The sequence below is a fragment of the Aptenodytes forsteri genome, unplaced genomic scaffold, assembly GCF_000699145.1.
Source record: "Aptenodytes forsteri isolate BGI_AS27 unplaced genomic scaffold, ASM69914v1 Scaffold408, whole genome shotgun sequence".
Classification (NCBI taxonomy): Eukaryota; Metazoa; Chordata; class Aves; order Sphenisciformes; family Spheniscidae; genus Aptenodytes; species Aptenodytes forsteri.
Window position 1 is genome coordinate 826,406 of NW_008796048.1, and position 18,204 is coordinate 844,609.

Here is an 18,204-nt window from a genome sequence, read left to right on the forward strand (position 1 = left end):
CCTTAATGATTCTGTGATTCTATGAACATACAAGTTGTGGAGCAGCAGAGGTGGAAAGGTCCAATCAGGAACCAATTGATACAAGTATTCAGAATGTGAGCAGATTTACGTAAGTCAAATAGTTCAGAAAGATCACCCTCAGTCCACAGAGGAACCACAGGTGGAATAGTTTTTCTCTAAATATCTGACAAGAAGAAATTGAAAGCAAGAGAATTTGGATGGAAAAGGCTTTGATCTTCCTTAACTTGCTTGAGGTTCAATGATCACATGAGAGTTCTGCAGGGCCTAGCTTCATAATTTGATAGTTACTTTTATATTGGTGCAGTAATACAGCAACACATTACCAGATGAAAACACTCATCAAACAGATAACACTGCTTGACAATTTAAAAAATAAATAAAATCAAGATCAGAGTTAAAAATCAAATTAAATTATATTCTAAGAGAGAAAACAACTAATTTCAAGTATCAACTGTCAAAGAGTGAATATTCTGGTTGAGCTTTTTCTTTCATACTTCTTCAAAGGAGTGACAGAATGGTTTTGCTTTATACTTTCCAGAAAAATAAGTCTAATAGTAAATAGAAGCAAGCTGGAAAATTCTGTGACACACGAATACAGGCATTTTTCTTTGTTCTTCTTCTTCATTGAAGTATTTGAATAGAACTATACACTTACCACTGACATGCAAATTTCTCGCTGTCTATTTCTACTATTCCCGGTGGTGGAGCAACATGTGGTGCTGTCCTAGAGGCTGTGGAGAATGAGGGGAAGGAAAAAAAAAAACTTGCTGAAATGATTTTTGTTCTCCTGAATGAAGACTTCAACTCTATGACTTTCACTGGTACAGTTTCTCCTGTGTTTGTAAGCAAGGATGTATCCAGCTAAGGCAAGTCACAAAGGTGTGCTAAGCAGACTACAGATCTGCACCACAATTTACCAAAGTGAAGCAGGGCATGCCAAGGCCAGAGCCACTACTGAAGTGCAATGATGATGTAAGCACTTAGTGAATGACAGCTTCCAGATTCACGATCATGATCCATGATCTCAGTACTTTAGGGTACTGAACATGACTTAAGAGTGGCACAATACTCCACCAGAACAGGCACAAATACACAGCAATTATTTTTCCAATTCCTAAGTGGAAGCAAATACAATGTAAAGAATTTTGTTGTGATATCACATCGATTCCTTCTATTCACTCTTGTTCATCCCCCTAGTCACATTCTTTTCCAGTCACTTTCACTGTGGTATCTGCACCCATTCCAGAAACAGTACACTTAGACATGCAAGCCAGTGTCTGTCATAATGGTTCTTTCTCCATTTTTTCCCCAGAACAAATACCTATGTTCCATCTTGTGTGCACTTGTGGTATACTGCTATGTGCTTTTATTAGTAAAGACAGAATGAGGTACATATGCTATTCCCCCTGACCCATAATAGTTAGCTGTGCCATTAACTTCCTAAGTGCCTATATTTAATCCCAAAATAAAACTGCAAAAATTAATCATAATTACAATTTAATTTACAATTTACAAAACACTTTTCAAGCTTTAAACAATAGTTAAAATTTGGTTCACATCACAATAAGCTGTTTAGCAGCTTCCATAAAGGCATGATTTTGTGTGTTTATCTCATCTCTGCAATTCTATCAAATACTATACGTTACTGACCCATAATATTCTGTGTAAAAAACACAATATAAAATGGACCTCTAATTCTCTGCAAATCATGGGAACAATCTAGAATGGATACTTTTTCTTTCCACTGAACAAGTTAAAATAAGGAATGTACATAACTTTCAGTAAATTTTCAGATTAGCAACTGAAAAATATTAAGATTCTTTTAAAGTTTGTTTCACAACAGTTTTGGCTAACATAGCTTTATATTTGCTTTGTGAACAAGTGTCTGAAAAAGATACCGTATGTTATGCATAATGCTATACTTATGTAAATTAATCAGAAACCTACAGAAGATAAAAATCACACATGCCAGGTAGAAAATTTTGTAGAAGAGTATGCTCTCTTGCAGTGATACTAACCTGGGACACCTGTTGCATGGGCCTGTGAAGAACCATGATCCATTACTTGTGGTCTGACATCAGGTACTCCTTGCTGGCTAGTGCACTGATGTTCAATGAGTTTTACAGCAGTAAGTGCATCAGGTCCAAACATCTGGATGTCCATAGAAACCAGACATACTAATGTATCTGAAGTATTAAACGTAAAACCGACAACGACATTAGGACAAGACAAATGAATGCTGCCGGGACATATTGATTTGCTGTAAAATTGCCATGTGTTGAAAGAAAACAAGCCTCTGCATGCTTCTGTAGATTTTTTTTTTTTTTTACACGCACTTCATGCCATTAAAAAAAAAAAAAAATCATCAAAAAAACAAAAACCTACTTCAAAAGTTTTAGCTTCCCTCGTTATTAGCATCATCAATTTCTTGAGGACACAGAGACGAAATTTTCATAAAACTTTCTATTCTAACATCCATCCCTAAGCTGCACACACCATAATCAAGCCACATTTTTAACCACTGAACATGACGTATTCTTAAGTCTTTTTTCCTACATAAGTGAGCGTAATAGATTTTGCTTCTCCCTTACCTATGCTCTTCTCTACTTTAGCAATCTTTGAGCAGGCCACTTCTCCCATTTCTGTGAGCATGTACAGCACCTCAAGTGCTGAGATTACAAGCAGCACATCTGGTAGCGTGAGATGACATATGATCTCTTTATAGGATTCTTGATCCACATACTCACAAATTAAGACACCATTATCTTCAGCCTTACAAAGATTTGCCAAGATTTCCATGCCTGAAGAACAAATACAAAATAGTTTTAAACAGCAACAATTAAAATTTTAATATAACAACAGAATAGCTAGAGATCTTACCTCTCATCTTTAAAAATCTATCCCTTGACATGAGGCATTTTGTAACAGTGTGAAACATTAGATGAGTAGTTTTGAAATCAACAGGATCCAAGAGAAGCTGATGAGAAAGAAAAAAAAAAAAAATCTATGACTAACACTATCCATATAGTGCTAATGGCTCAAATCCTTAAATTTGCGTATCAAAATATAGGATTCAAAAGTGTTTAAATGACGTTTGTGTCCACAAAAACAGAACCCTGTGAACTTTTTATTGTAGCTAGCATTTTGAGCCCCTTCCTCCTTTTCTGCTCTGAAGTAGCAGCCTAATTTACACTTTCCAGTGCTCAGAATAAGGAAAACAACTTTATTCCCAACCAGTCAACAGTATACACAAATATATTTTAACATCCAACAAAGAACAGAACTTGAGAAATGACAAACATTTCTTCCCAAATGCTATCACAATCGTTCATCCTGTTTCTATCTACTTCTCAATCAGAGCTCTCAGACATTATAATATGTAACATTGTCTCTTATTCAAGACAAGTTGGATACATGGTAAATGAGAACGTCATCTTTTTTTCAATATTCAGCAGTGGACCAATACTCCAAGTCTCATTCTCTGATACCTACCCATTTAACTTATCTGTTATATTTTAAAATATAAGGGATATCTGAACATATTACCTATAAAATCTGTATAATTTATCTGCACAATATGACATACTGAAATAGTGTATTTTATTACATTCAAACCTCTTTGAAAAGAAAAGGATGCCTCACGTGATTCAGGCGGTACACCCAGTGGCATATGAGTAGCTTACTGGTGCCCACTACACATGGCATGAAACCCTCTACCACCCCCTTCCTCAAATGTACTATTTTGAAATTATGACTAAAGATTATAATTATAAAGTGAAGAAGCTAGTGTACAGTCTGCAGAATTTAACTAAATTCCATTCTTCTCTCTGAGAAACTAAACTAAAAATTATGCACTATGAATATCTTGTATCTCCCTATACAATCAGTCTTCTCCATGTGATTGTATTTAAGCAAACCAACACACACAGTGTATATTTTTGGTTTGGCCCTGAATACTTGTTTTCAAATTGCTATTTACAAATTCAGACAATAATTTATTTCCTGCTTCATCCAACGATCAAGGAAAAAAGTAATTAATTTAATTAACACTAAAGTAATGCTTTTATCAAATTATATTTTAATTGTTCTGTTTTGAAGCACATTACCTCTGCTGCAATATTTCCCAGTGTGTCAAGCCCCATCTGCCGTAGAGAAATAAAATGACTATGAGCAGAGAGTAGCAGGAACCGAAGACAAGTACGATTAGCTGCCAAAAGTTTAACATTTCCCTCTTCAAAAGAAAGATTACGTAAAATCACTGCGATCTGAAGTACCCGCTGCCCTTCAATATCATTAATGCCCAATTTGCGAGGTGGATGAAATAAGGATTCCCAAATCCATTCTTCCGATGGAATATCTACAAAATAAATAAAGAAGTTTTAGCTCTTCTTTTGCTATATTTACCAAGATGTATGTATAAAGATTAGTCAAGATGTCTCACCTTGAGATTTGCTTCTGTCAGAAATTAGATCACGAACTTCAATATCCTCAACAATATCCTTCCAAAACTGAAGAAAGAATTAAAAATACACTTAATTTCTAGGGGATGATATTTCTTTAAATATTATTTTTATTTCTATTATTTTAAAATATTGAAAAAATATGAAAAGGATCGTTCTTTAAAAATTTCCTAGTACTTTGATTCATCTAATTGTAACAATATTTTTCACTTACGGGATGATATGCAAGATGTTCGGTACTTTACATTAAGAAACTCTTTCTCTCAAGCACCAGAAGTACACATTCATGATCAACCAACACTACCACAGAAGTACTTTGCTGAAGCACATACTGAAACTATATGGACAGTTCTCCACAAACAATTAGAAATACAGCAATTATAAAGTGCAAAAAAAGTAGAGTTCATCCTCCTTCACCTCCTACTAACAGTGAACTCCTAAAGCAGAAGGTGGTGACTCCTCTCAGTTTCAGTAGATTTTAGCTCCTCCTAGAAGTACAACAGTCAGATTTCTATCTGGAGAGACTTTTTAATGCTATGTTTTCCACATCATCATAGATGAATGAAAAGAGAGAAGCACAACCACCATCACCAAAAACCTTTATAAATATACGCAAAACAGAATGCTTCAGCAAACTGGAATTCAAATTACTTTACAAATATATGGTCTGATCTGTAAATGGTTGTTATGTCGCTAGTCCTGTTGAAATTCAAGAATTAATCAAGGGATTACGTTTTACAGGCTAATAAAAATACACATTGTGATGTATATTTATATACAAATATATAGTGATATATATACATCCTAATGTGAATATTATAATAAAAATATAAACATTCCATTGACTAATAAAAATTTATACATTCCTTTGACTAACTAATGAAACACAGCTCTTCTTTTGGCTATGATCACAGACTAAAACCACAAATAAATCTGGATAAAAAGGGAAGGATGGGAAGTACAACCAGCTGAACAGCAGGAGAAATTTTGCTATGCAAATGTAATTACTAAATTACAGCATTCATACCACGCTTGACACTATTATTTTCTTGAAAAATAGAATACTACAAATTTTCTAAACTGGAAGGAAAAGAATTTTATTTTCCACTGCAATGCTGCTAAATGACATCCAAGTGCTGTTTAGTAAAGAGGATTACTTGCACAGAAAAGATTATTACCTCGTTTTAGCAAAGGCAAGAACAGCCAGATAAAAGTCTAACTTCTTACTGTTTGTGACAAACAGATTTTTCTAATTAATACTGAGGCTATCATCAAGAGCCACAGAAAAGCAAGGCATGCAGGTAATATCTGTGGCATGTACTTCATTTTGAGCTGCGTTTACTTTTAGAGAAGGAGACTATTTAAAGAAGAGGCTTCAGTCATTATTTTAAAAAGCACACAGAAGTATATTGTCTGGAAATTTACTAGTCAGTACACGCTTTCCTTTAGGACATTTCCTTTTGGAAAAGCAATGAAGACAGTAAGCCTTCACATTTCACTGCTACTTAGAAGAAAAACCTCAGAAGCTTTTAAAGATTAGTTGGTTAATCAGTTAAGGTTTTTTTTAAAAAGTGAATATTGAACAGAGATACTTAAAGTCTTCAACTTCAACCTGAATCTCTTTGGAAGAGGCCAAAGTCAATCACAACACCATGTTAAAACGGCTGTCACATGTTAAATGTTAAAACAGCATCATCACATTTGCTAGCTAAACCCTCCAATAATCCACTTTTTGCCTCTTAATACTTAAGTGTACAGTCCAAAATGAAATATTTGAAAACCTCTGGCAATGTAAAGTCATAAAGGAGCACATTTTTTCTATCTGGAAGGCAAATCATTCTGGACATGTTCTCAAAGGGATGGAAAATGAGGATTTAAGTTTTTTGCAGATGAAGACGCTACAGACACTGCTAAAGATAAAGCCTCAAAATCCTATGGCTAAAGATGAGGACAGGAATACATTGCTGGAAAACTGTACATCTCACCTAAAACTTGCAGAATAAACAGATCCACTCTAGTTGCTTGAACAACTGAGAAAGTCTCCCTTTCCTTAAGAAGCAGTCTGTCAAACAATGCTAGTTGTCAGCTCAGATGAGAGTATCTTTTTCAGAGAAGAACAGAACATGCCTCCTTTCTGTAAGTTAAAATGAGACACACGCCAAGGCACCTAATAAAGTTTACTTACACATCACTGTTATTCTTCAAATTGTTTCATTACACAATCATGCTGTGAGCATAAGATGCTAACCACTCAAACTAGAGAATTTTTGCCTCAGGATTACCTAGAGCATATGCACAAGCCCTGTTACCTACATGAAGCACACCAGAATAATGTGTGTCCCGCACAGACTCAGTTCCTCTGAGACCTAGAGATTTGGGAAGGCTCTTAAAGCTCCAAGGAAGAGAATCTGGAGGATAGGACATGATTATGCAGACAATACAACTTCAAAAAGAACAATTAAAAGAGAGAGGTATTTTTTCCTCTCTTGAGTGTTTATTTCTACATACAGAAGCACTGTGGGTGATAATGCTCACCAAGAACACTGCTTTACCTGCGGAAGTGTCCCAGAGCCTTTTGCTTGCTAAAAAACTGTAGGCTTGCATTCCCAAAGCCAACATCTGTCATGGGTGTTTCAGCAACCGTGAAATGTCTACTGCAGTAGCAAACCAGGCTTCCTGTGAGCACTTTGCAGATTCTAAGATTTCAAACGTTCTGCAAAAGCTCCAGTGATACCACCAAAAAACTCAGAAATACTATCCTACATCCTCCATTCAACAAGCCAGTAACTTAAACAGCTTATCAGTAAGTAATGTGTTCAGAAATCCAAGCAGCTAAGACACAAATTACTATATGTGGCATTTAATGTATCTATTTTAGAGATGGGCTGCTAACTGTAGAGGGGTCAAGATTTCCCAGGACTTTAGCTTGACAAGCACACTGCAACAACGAATGTACAGATGGAAGCCTGACATGCATTTATCACTATACTGAGCTCCAAAACAGCTGAAAGCTTTACCATAGATAGCTGAGGTGAGTTCCTAGCCAAGGAAAGAGACATCAGTCTCTAATTATTTAGAAGGTTGAGCAACTTTCCATTTGATTCCAACAAGCTATCTTCTAGCAGGCACCATTACATAGAAGAGTCGACTACCTCCCTCAGAAAAGTTACTATTCTGTTCAGGGAATGACAACCAGCTTGAAGCAATACTTTGTGCACTGCATGTACAGTCATGTAAGGAATTAAAAAAGTGCAGTCGGCCTGGCCTATGACAAAGTCTCAATCAAGTTGTCAGGCATAAAATCAAGTTGTCCAAACATTTAAAAAAACGCAGTTTTTTTGAGAGATGCTATGATAAACAGATTTCACCTGACCCCCATATAAACAATAACGCAGAGTCAATAGTGAATACAAACTCTGCATCTTTCACTCAGACAGAGGAGTCCGAGAAACCCAAAGCAAATTCCAGGACACTTAAGACCTCTTCAGAAAGAAAGAGTGAAAGAAAGAAAAAAAAAAAAAAAAAAGTCCTTGATAAGACTTTCAGGAAGGTAAATTGTACGTTCCATTCCTTAACTGGAACGATTAAGTTCATTAATTACAAAACCCCTTACAACATAGTAGGGAAAAAACACCAATAAAAAAAGAAGAGCACGTTGTTCTGAAAGTTATCCTCTGTGATCCTGGTGAAATACAGATGTTTCCATGTCTCAGACAAATCTTCACACTGGAATCATGTGTCCTGCCAGTAAATGATCAAAAAAACCACCCAGTTCTTCTTCCAAAGTGCTAGGATTACCTACAGTAATCACCATCTTGTACTCCTGAATAAAGGGGTTCAGATGTCTTAAGTTCAGAATGAGTCTGCAGCCTCTATTTCTTTTCTTAACAAGGAAAGAGTTGGCTTGAATCACCTTCTTTTTTGCATTTAAGCAGACTGGCTTGATTGCTCTCAGTCCACTCCACATTTGTTTCTTGCCTAAGCAGAAAAGATCCCCAAAAAAGATGGGGGTGGGCAGAGAATGATGAGGTGGAAAATAAAATTAAATAACCTACATACAATGTTCACAACCTATCTGTTAGAAGAGAACAAGGTGAAACATGACAAAATTTTTGTTTGCTCAAAAGAAAGGCAAAAGTGGAAAAAGATGAGTTAAGTTAAGCTTTCTGGGCATTCCTTTGAAAAACGTACTTATATCACAGAGGCAAGAAAAAAAAAATCAATTTAGCATCACAAGCAGTTATTTATTCCCTACTATAAACTATGGATAGCTGCAATCTGATACTTCATATCAACAGAAATGAACAAGAAAGGATGAAAAAGTGAAGCTCTTTATCAATAGTTATTCCTATATATATTTTAGAACATGATAACACACTGGTAATAGGAATATAAAGCTAAAACTTGGAAGCAAACAAACAATGCTTGACTACGTGACATCCAGATGCTAAGAGATAATGGACAAAGGTAAAGAACTAGACTCACATGCACAATCTGATTACTGTCAGTAGCCAAGTTCCTCTGGAAAAAGATGCACAGGATTATACAGAATTCACTGGAAATCAGATTAACCAAATTACTGTCCATAGAAACAAGGGACATTTGAGTCCACAAATCATGTAATGTAGCAATGATCATGACTACTTATTGTCCAAGAAAAATATGAGAGCAACTGAAGTCAAGTCAGCTTGACAGATCCCTGTGAGAGACAAGAAAGGTGACATTTGAAAAGTATTTCAGGCATTTAAATGTATAAGGATCTCTCTCTACACACTATCTGAGAAAGATTCAAAGAATAAATGCACAGTAAAGAAAATTATTATTAAACTTATACAAAGAAGAAAGAGTTAGACAACAAAATAAGAACTTCACAAAATTGCAAAGCAATAAAGAAAGCACAAAAACTGCATAAGCATTGATTTTGGAACCCTACAGGTACAAGAGGCCTCAAGAAGTCCAAGAACATGAAATCCCAATGTTTAAATTGAAGTAAACAGAAATTAATTGCGCATGAACAAATTTAATGCAATTATTCATATACTACATCAGATAGTGGGCAGCTGCTGGAGACATTAAAGAAATACCTGGAAAAACAGCTAGATCTATCTGATTATAAGCATGCTACATAAACAAGTCACTCTTGAAAGACAAACCATACTCACAAGTGAACCTTACTAACGTGAGGAAATTGGAAGAGAAATTAAACAGTTAAAAATGGGAAAGCTTCCGGAGTAGATGAGAAAACATTTGAGCAGGATGTCATCAGAGCTTAGGGATGGGGATGACAAAACAAAACAAGAGGAGATACAAGATGACTGGCTAAATGCCAGTTGTTCCAATCCTTAAGTAAGGACATGCAGTCATTCCAACTAACTAGAGATTTAAGCTTATTGACAGCACCAGGAAAAATCAAGAGGGGAGAAAGCAACAAATTAACATAGCTACAAGGGATAACAGCAGGTTCAACTAAAATAATATTCAAATTCTGACAATTAATGGAACAGATTCACTGACTAGTAAAGACATTTGATTCAGTTTAGAGGGAATCACTGTAGAAAGTGAGAAAATATGTAGTGCTGCAGATAAGATAACGGAAGTTACAAATTTTCCAAACAGCTTTTTGTAATGCAGTAAGGACTGGGGGGAGGGAAAGAAAAGGTAATTGATTCCCTCAAAGTATAAAGAAACACATTGTTTTCCATCTCCACCTTCAACTGGAAGAGCAGTGATGTTGGAAGACACAACTAAATAGGCAAGCTCCTTTGCTCGTGAATATGACATTACGGAACCAGTAGACTGTTCTGAAAAAATCACGATACTGCATACGTAAAGTAGAATGATTTTAAGTCAAAATTAGAGAACAGCAGAATATAAAAATCAAAGTATTGGTGCTGAAAAAATTGACAAAGTCTTTATGATAAATCACATAGGACTCAAGAGCTGACTGAACACCAAACAATCAACAGTTATTGTGTAGATATTTAAGAGTGGGATAAATACTAACGGTGATGCCGTACCACTCCTAGTGTGCAAAGATATGGTAGAATGAAGAGAAAAAATAATGAAGAAAAGAATATGGCCATTTTTCTTTATTAAAAACTAATTTAAAAATATTAATATGATTAAGAGACTAAAAATTAAGTCAAGCTTATTTTAAGCAAACATTAAAAACTTCCACAAAACATTTTAGTATAAATACATAATTCTAAAATTACCCCCCAATGTCTGTATAAAGACATTGAAATACAGAAACTAAATGTCTCTATAAAATCCAAAGTTCCAAGTTTATGTTCATATATTTTAATAAGCAGGAGGAGGAGCTTGGAAAAAAGTTAGTAAGAGTAGCTATAGAGATGAAATGTCAAATACTCTGACCATATCTCTTAGATCATTTATATTTGTTTCACTGCATTTGAAAAGCTGTTTTCAGTTAATGAAGACCGAGTTCAATTTTTTTTTTTTTTCATAAAACTGACATATCAACACTTAAACTGACATTCAATTGCCAAGAATCCAAGTTTATTATTTCTCGATGAATCCTGAATTTAACCCTGAGAATCCTTTTCAGAACAGCTTCAAGATTTCTAATATTTCTCAGCCATCCCCCCACCCCAAAACTCCAACACATGAAAAATCCACTATGGTCTGAGGGTAACATTTACAAACTCAACAGAATTTCATCAATTCAATTCGTGTTAGTTTAGAATTCACGTGTTTAAGAAATGCTTTTCCCACCCTACTTTCTATGAATCTCTACCATTCGTGTGTTCATGCCATCGCTATACTTTAATTCATAATTCTGCATTTTTCCTCTCCCACTTAAAAACTCTTTTCCATTTTCATCTTCACACAAATTTCTCATCTGTTGCCATTATATTAGAGAAACAAACTGGAACAATAACCTTACAAAATCAAGACACAAACAACTGGCAGCAAAATAAAAAAAAAAAACAAACAAAGAAAGAATTTTTAAAAAGACGATGTGAAAAGTGAAAGGAGGGACACACATTCAATAGTCATTCTGTTGTAAATAGTTGTAAGATAAGTTTTATTCCTGATTTTCGGTGACAATTCTATTAAAGTTGTAAAAGCAAATTTAAAAAAACAGATACACAATCTCTACTTTGCCAACCAAATATCTCTCTCCTATGTCATGAAGCTCCCATAATGCTTCCCCTTATTTCTGTTTTGACACAGCTACAGCTGCAATACAAAATAAATTACTTCCAGTAGTAGGGTCAAACAAATGCTTGAAGTAAGATATTCTGAAAAATCTGGATTCTTGGCATTAGAGATATTTTTAGATCTGGTGTTAGTTTCTGACATGCTTTCAGCAGTATTTCACTACAGAATGGTACTATACATGTTGTAATGTTCAAAAATAGATCTTGGAGAGCATCCAAGTTTCTTATTAGTAAACCTTATTGCAGTTACAGTGGTTCTACTTAACACTTCGTTAAAAACATTCATCAGAACCATCTGTCTTTCTCTATCACAATTACTTAAGTTTATATAATTAATGAACATATAATAAATTAGAATTCTGTGTAATTTTAAATGTTTACAGATCTAGACGTGGCACTTGTTGCTGCTCTAGATCAGCAACAGTGTGACAGTTTAGGGTGAAGTCAACACAGAAGTGATAAGTGCTTTTAAAAAAAAACAAACCAAAACACAACCTATAGTACTTCTGGACATATTTGGATAGAAAAAGGAAACAAAGATTATTAAACTATTTATTTTTTTTTTTTTTTACACTTACCTTCAGCACATTTGAACCACGTTTTCAAGTTCATATACCAACAAATATGAGAGCTTACCTTTTTTGTTCTTAACTTTACCTAGGAAATTTTGGTTAGGGAATCTATTCACTGATATTTCAGTAATACTTATCATTTAACTAACACGACTATGGTCCAACTTGTCCCAAAATTGAGTTACATAAAAATAAAACAAAAGACAAATGGAAAAAGCTCCTAACAAATATTTCTCTGTAATACTGGTAAGAGATTTCAGCATATGAGACGATTAAGAAATTGAGCAGAAACCTGGCTATGAGTTCATAAGGAACTCAGCAGCTTCTCCCTTCACATTTTTACTTAATAAAAAGCATAAGTTATCAAAATATATTTTAATTTTGCTTTCTTCTATTTTAGCCATGTAAATCATCACCTGAAATTCAATTTAAGGAAATTGTATAGCGTAGCAAATATGCTGAAATGTCAAACCTCTTTCAACTATAATCTATTTCATGCTCTCATTCACCTCAAAATGCTCACCTAGAATAAAGAGGAAGCATTTATACAAAGAAACTTTAGTTATATTTTTACTTAATTTCATTACTTGTACAGTAGATCATGCCCTCTAGTGGAAAGATAAAAAAGCCTTGTGCAAAAATAGTTTACCTGAAACAAAGTCGCAACATTTCTAATTTACTTAAATTTGTCCTACACTTCTTATATTATGGACTTAATTTGCATAATCCAGAATGTTTCTTTACTGATCATGGCAGTTTTTAAAAAAACAGCATTTTTTTCTCTGGCTAAATATGTTGGCCAGTTTTCGTTTTCCTCACACATATTAGCTTTCTTACAAAAAGAAACACAGAACCTCTTTATGCATTTGCCTACACCTGTTTTTTCTTAATACATTTCTTCCTGCTTATCCAAACATTTTATGGACAACTGTGATTTAGTGTCCTATTATATTTAAATCAAAGGAATAAAGTTGAGAGAAATTCAAAAGACATACGCTAGTATATCTTATAATTTTCTATCTTTTTAAATGATTTGATACCCGCCATATGCAGTTCGAAATGATTTTAATAATTTTTAAATTACCTTAACAAAATCTCTATCAGTTTTCTCCTTCCATTCTTCTCCAAATACAGCAGAAAATGATCCTAAAGCTTTAAGCATAAAAAGCAGAATTTAGTAAAATTTAAAAAATGAACATTTTTGACTTTTTACTAATCCATAAACTAAATACTCAAGAACACTACAGACTCTTCCAGTGTTTCTTCATTAGAAGTCCTGTACTAAATTGCATAAAGCAACTGAAATGTCTATAGTCATTTAATTAACTGCTACTGCAGTTTTAATTGAGAATAAGTAGTCCATAAAGAATAGACTAGCTTGTGAACCCTTTAAAAACCACATAGAAGACTTCTCCATAGCCCTTTTCCAGGAGTCAAGATGACTGCTCAATTTTCAGCCTCACATCAACAACTGTTTTCCATGGGCACTGTATAAGCTGTAAACACTACTTTAGTAATTAAACAAATTCCCACTAATGTTTTCTAAAAAGCATAATAGTAGCAGTGAGATTTTGACAGCACTCAATTGAAAGTCAATATTTAACCAGGAAGCCTAACGGATGTTCTTGGGTGTTTGGTGGAGCCACTACCACAAATTTTCTGATCATCACTCCTTGAAAGCAGCAAAGGCTCAGTCAGTCTGACTCAAAGACTCAGTCAATCCAAAAATAAACTTTGTCTTGCAATAGTTCTGTAATGAACTAATGACACATTTAAGTTACACTTAAACATTTTGGTTCATAATGTTTTATTGTTTTGAACAAAATGCTACAAATCTCAATTCCAAGACCACATCAGCTTTCAACTCAGAGAATCTAAACCAAGGCTTATGCAGCACTCCAAATTGAAGATACTATATACCCCCAAACCCCTGGGGCTGCTCTATCACATACAATATAATTGTCATCTCAAACTTTATGGGGGGGAAAAAAGCTGAAGACGTATTTTTGTTGTTACCTGGAAGCAGTGCATTACAGACAGTAACAATGATAAAACCTCAATTACAGACAAGCCAAATCTAAAACCCGCATTAAATTAAGTTAATCATCTATCATTTATTTACACCTGAAATTATCTTGACAGTATTTTCATACTACCTGAATCTGCTAATTGCAGATTTCATTTAATCACCAAAGCTGACAGATTTACCTTCATTATTTATAATATAAAAGCATGTGAGAATTTCAAATAGAAGCTTCATGCTTCAAATGTAAGTCAACACACTCCCCCTTTCTTTCCCCAGTTTGTCCCAATTAGTCCTCCTAATGCTGCTAGGACACTCCTTAGATTTATCCAGAAAATGTAATCAGGTAAGATAAAAAGTGAAGTTTTCCCCAGGGAATGAAAAGAGCAAGCCTATTACATGCTCATCATTCCTCTTGGCTTTACCTCAAATATTTTTCAATATAAGAAACACTAATACAGAGCAGCTATGGAACAAGCCTGTGGCTCAGAGTCCAAGTTAAGAACTCGAGAAAACACTGTCTACTTTTGCAACATCCAAAAAAAATCATGAAATAGCAATACAAAACTTGATTAAATTATTTATAAATGCCTAAGTCCATAGAAGTTCCATCAAAGGAACAGGGGAGCGATGGCAAACTCAAAAATCTAGAGGGTAAGCATCCTGGAATCACTAAAACGCAGGACTAAGTTTCACTTTAGTTTCCTTTCAAATATTTTTCTTTGAAAGTTCTTGTGACTGGGCTAGATGCAGACACTAGGTGACAGAGATCTAACCATATCGGAAGGGCATGGGTATAAATCAAAAACATAAGAGAGAAGCTGGAGAACACTAATGCAATATTGGGGGGAGGAGGGGGAAGCTACAAATAATTTTGTAAAAATGCTAATGATTAAAAAAAACCAAAACAAAACCAAACCAAAGAGTATACAATGTCTAACACTGATTCTTCCCTAGTATTTTAAAACAGAATCTCTGACATACCATACTATGTTTGTGCTTACACATGCAAAGCAGATTTATACTCAAACAGATATGATCAGCTGTACTAGCAGACTTAAATATACTTAGCTGAAAAAGCTCATTTGAGCAATTTCTTACGGTGGTAATTTCTGAAATTCAGTATAAAAAAAAAATCAGTACATAAAACCAGTAAATACTTCCTCCTCGCCACCACAAGACAGGAGCTCTGCAGTTATGATTTTAAGATGGTTTGGGTTAACTTATTTTTTTCGCCCCCTCTCCTTGACAAGCAATTAACAAGAACAACTTGGCATGGAGGTCACACTGAACAAGTTGAACAGAAGAATTTATTTCACATACTGAAGTATTTTGATGGAATAGACTCTCTCTTAAAATTTATGTGCTAAAACATTAAGTAATTCTGAAACTCAGACTAAGATTTTTATCCCTTGACTTTTGTATTCTGAATTTCACTACAGTTGAACATGTAGTGAATTATCAGGATAAAAATCTTAGCAGGTCATTGTTTTCAGACTGCCTTTTTTTAATTTTTAAATTTGTGACTGCTACTAGAAAAGAATTATGAAAAGTCAGCATGGTCCTACGAATTCAGAAGAAAGCAGTAATACACTACAAGCAGATGGAAATCCAATGTTGTAAATTTGAGCATCTTGAACAATTAAACTCTATCACTGAAAAACTAATTCTTACATTTCACTGAACTATTAATTAACACTGTTTTAAATTACTTAACTTAAAAAGGTATTTGTAATGACTGATAAAAACTGTAACTGTGGACAAGGTAAAAAAAGAAAAACTAGAGATAAGTGTATTACAGTGCAATAAGTTATAAACATTTTGATTATCAAGGGTTGTGAAAGACGCTACAACAGGTATTGACTCTGTTGCAAAACGTTATATACTTACTGTCATCAAACACCCCAGCATTTGCAAGCAGTAAAGTGATGATTTTAGGGTCCTTTTCAAGCTGCATAACATGCTTGCTTTCATTTGAAAGAAGAGTACATACATTAATTGCAAAGTCCACTTCATTTGGGAGTCCAGATAACAGTGAAAGCACCAATTTATTATAGTCATTTGGTGAGTTAAAGTCCATAGACAGCCCATAGCTTTGACGAAGGTAATCTAAATAAGAAAAAAAATTAAAACGTTTTCACAGCTAAACTAATTAATATTCAGATGATACATTAAGCAATATTATTATAAAAGATAAGTATTTTTCAAAAAAGTTTATTAATAATGTATTGTGGGTTTTAACAAGTTTTTACAGTATTCAGTTTATTTTTTCCATTTGTCTTTGGCCAAAATGCTGAACACATTCTACTTAGCCGTGTACCTTTCTAGTTAATATTAATTTCTTCATCATCTCCAGAATGCAATACTGCAGTATGTTCTCCCAAACAAAAGCTTTGAAAACGCAGACTTTAATGAAAACAGAATAGAACTGTAATACAATTTGGAGTCACTTTCTACAAAACAAATTACGCATCCATTCCACAGAGTCCACCAGCTTCCAATTTGTTTATTGGTTCAAGATTGATACTTTGGTCTCTAAATTACAATGGTGGTGATTCTGGCTCCTTATGCATGTGCTTTATTCCTTGGCTTTTAAAGATTAATTAATCGTATGCTTAGTTCAGGTATCTGGCTCTGTAGAGAAATGATTGATGTGACAGAAACACAATCTGCGAATTTTCAAGGTACGCTGTTTCAAGACGAGTAACTATTTAGCCCTGCTAATTAGAAAGAGAAACATTTGTAAAGAAGTGAAATAGCTTATGGATTTTCATATTTATTTTGTTTTGGTTCACAGTGGAAAGGTTTTTGAGTGTATTAAATTAATATTTTGAGTGACCTGCAGATTTGATGGTTTTAATAATATTGTAAATTTAGTTACACGCTATTTCTGTAGCCTGTCCAATTATACACGTATTTATATATATGGAAAAAAATAGCACTTTTCCTCAAAAATTTACCTGACACACTGTGTTGCTGGTAGTTATACAAAGTTGGAATTGCACCAATAGGAAGTTGTGGCTTTGGATTGCCTGGTTGTACCTCATCATCCTCCTCCCCAAAATGATGGACTTTTTCATACTTTTCTAGATAACTGGAATAAAAAAAGCAAAGATTTTGAATATATATAGTACAACTAATTCCTTCATCCCCCAAGAGCTGAACTGCCAAAGGAAACAAACTGTACAATCATGGGGATTTACTGAAAACAATAGTCAAAGTGGTATAAAACATAAAATGTGAGTCAGACTGACAATAGGCAATACTGAAAATGCAGATATGTGGAATTATGGATTTAGATATTAAGTTTCTTCACATTTCTCAACAACAATCCCTAGCTAAATTGCAACCCGTTGAGCCCTCTTGTGACTAAGTCCGTTTTTCCCAAATCAACTTTTGCTACCCAAGGTAACTCTGCAGGTGGAAGCATCATAAAAATGACTCTGTGAAGGTTACCAATACATGTACTGAGGTCAACTCCAGAAAAACACATTTATTTTCATCTGACTTAAAGAGAAACAATATACCAAGTCCTAGCAATTACACAAGAGTAGGAGAATTCAGGGATGCTGAGGGCAACAATTCAGGATCAGAAGTTCTGAGCCATGGCTGCAACTAATGACTACTGGAAATCCCTTCGAACCCCTTAAGAAAAAAAAGTGCTGATATATTGTACACAGAATGGATGACAAGCACAGAATTTATATGTAACAAAAGTAAACAGTCAATCAGCTTGGTAAATTAATTAACAGTTAATTCAGCATTAAATCTATAACTTTCAGAACTTTTTACACTCCATACATGAAGCCAACTGAAAAGGCCCACTGTAGCCTTAACTTCACACTGATACGTAGTTGCAAAACCCTTCATGAAATTATTCCAAGATCACAAAGTTGCCTAAATTTACAAACTTAAATTGTGCTGAAAACTGACAATATCAAGTC

General features: G+C 34.3%; 1 protein-coding gene across 1 annotated transcript in view; it reads right to left on the reverse strand.

Annotated features, from left to right (window-relative positions):
* The window catches only part of ARID2 (AT-rich interaction domain 2), a 113,037-nt gene that overhangs the window by 32,299 nt on the left and 62,534 nt on the right, over nt 1-18,204 (reverse strand). Inside the window, exons 4-12 of the mRNA XM_009286208.2 lie at nt 17,221-17,354; nt 16,151-16,369; nt 13,322-13,389; nt 4,463-4,529; nt 4,128-4,378; nt 2,902-2,998; nt 2,613-2,822; nt 2,040-2,207; nt 677-752 (exon numbers count right to left, since the gene is read on the reverse strand). Of these exons, the coding sequence (XP_009284483.1) occupies nt 677-752; nt 2,040-2,207; nt 2,613-2,822; nt 2,902-2,998; nt 4,128-4,378; nt 4,463-4,529; nt 13,322-13,389; nt 16,151-16,369; nt 17,221-17,354 (1,290 nt within the window). The remainder of the gene's footprint in view (nt 1-676; nt 753-2,039; nt 2,208-2,612; nt 2,823-2,901; nt 2,999-4,127; nt 4,379-4,462; nt 4,530-13,321; nt 13,390-16,150; nt 16,370-17,220; nt 17,355-18,204) is intronic.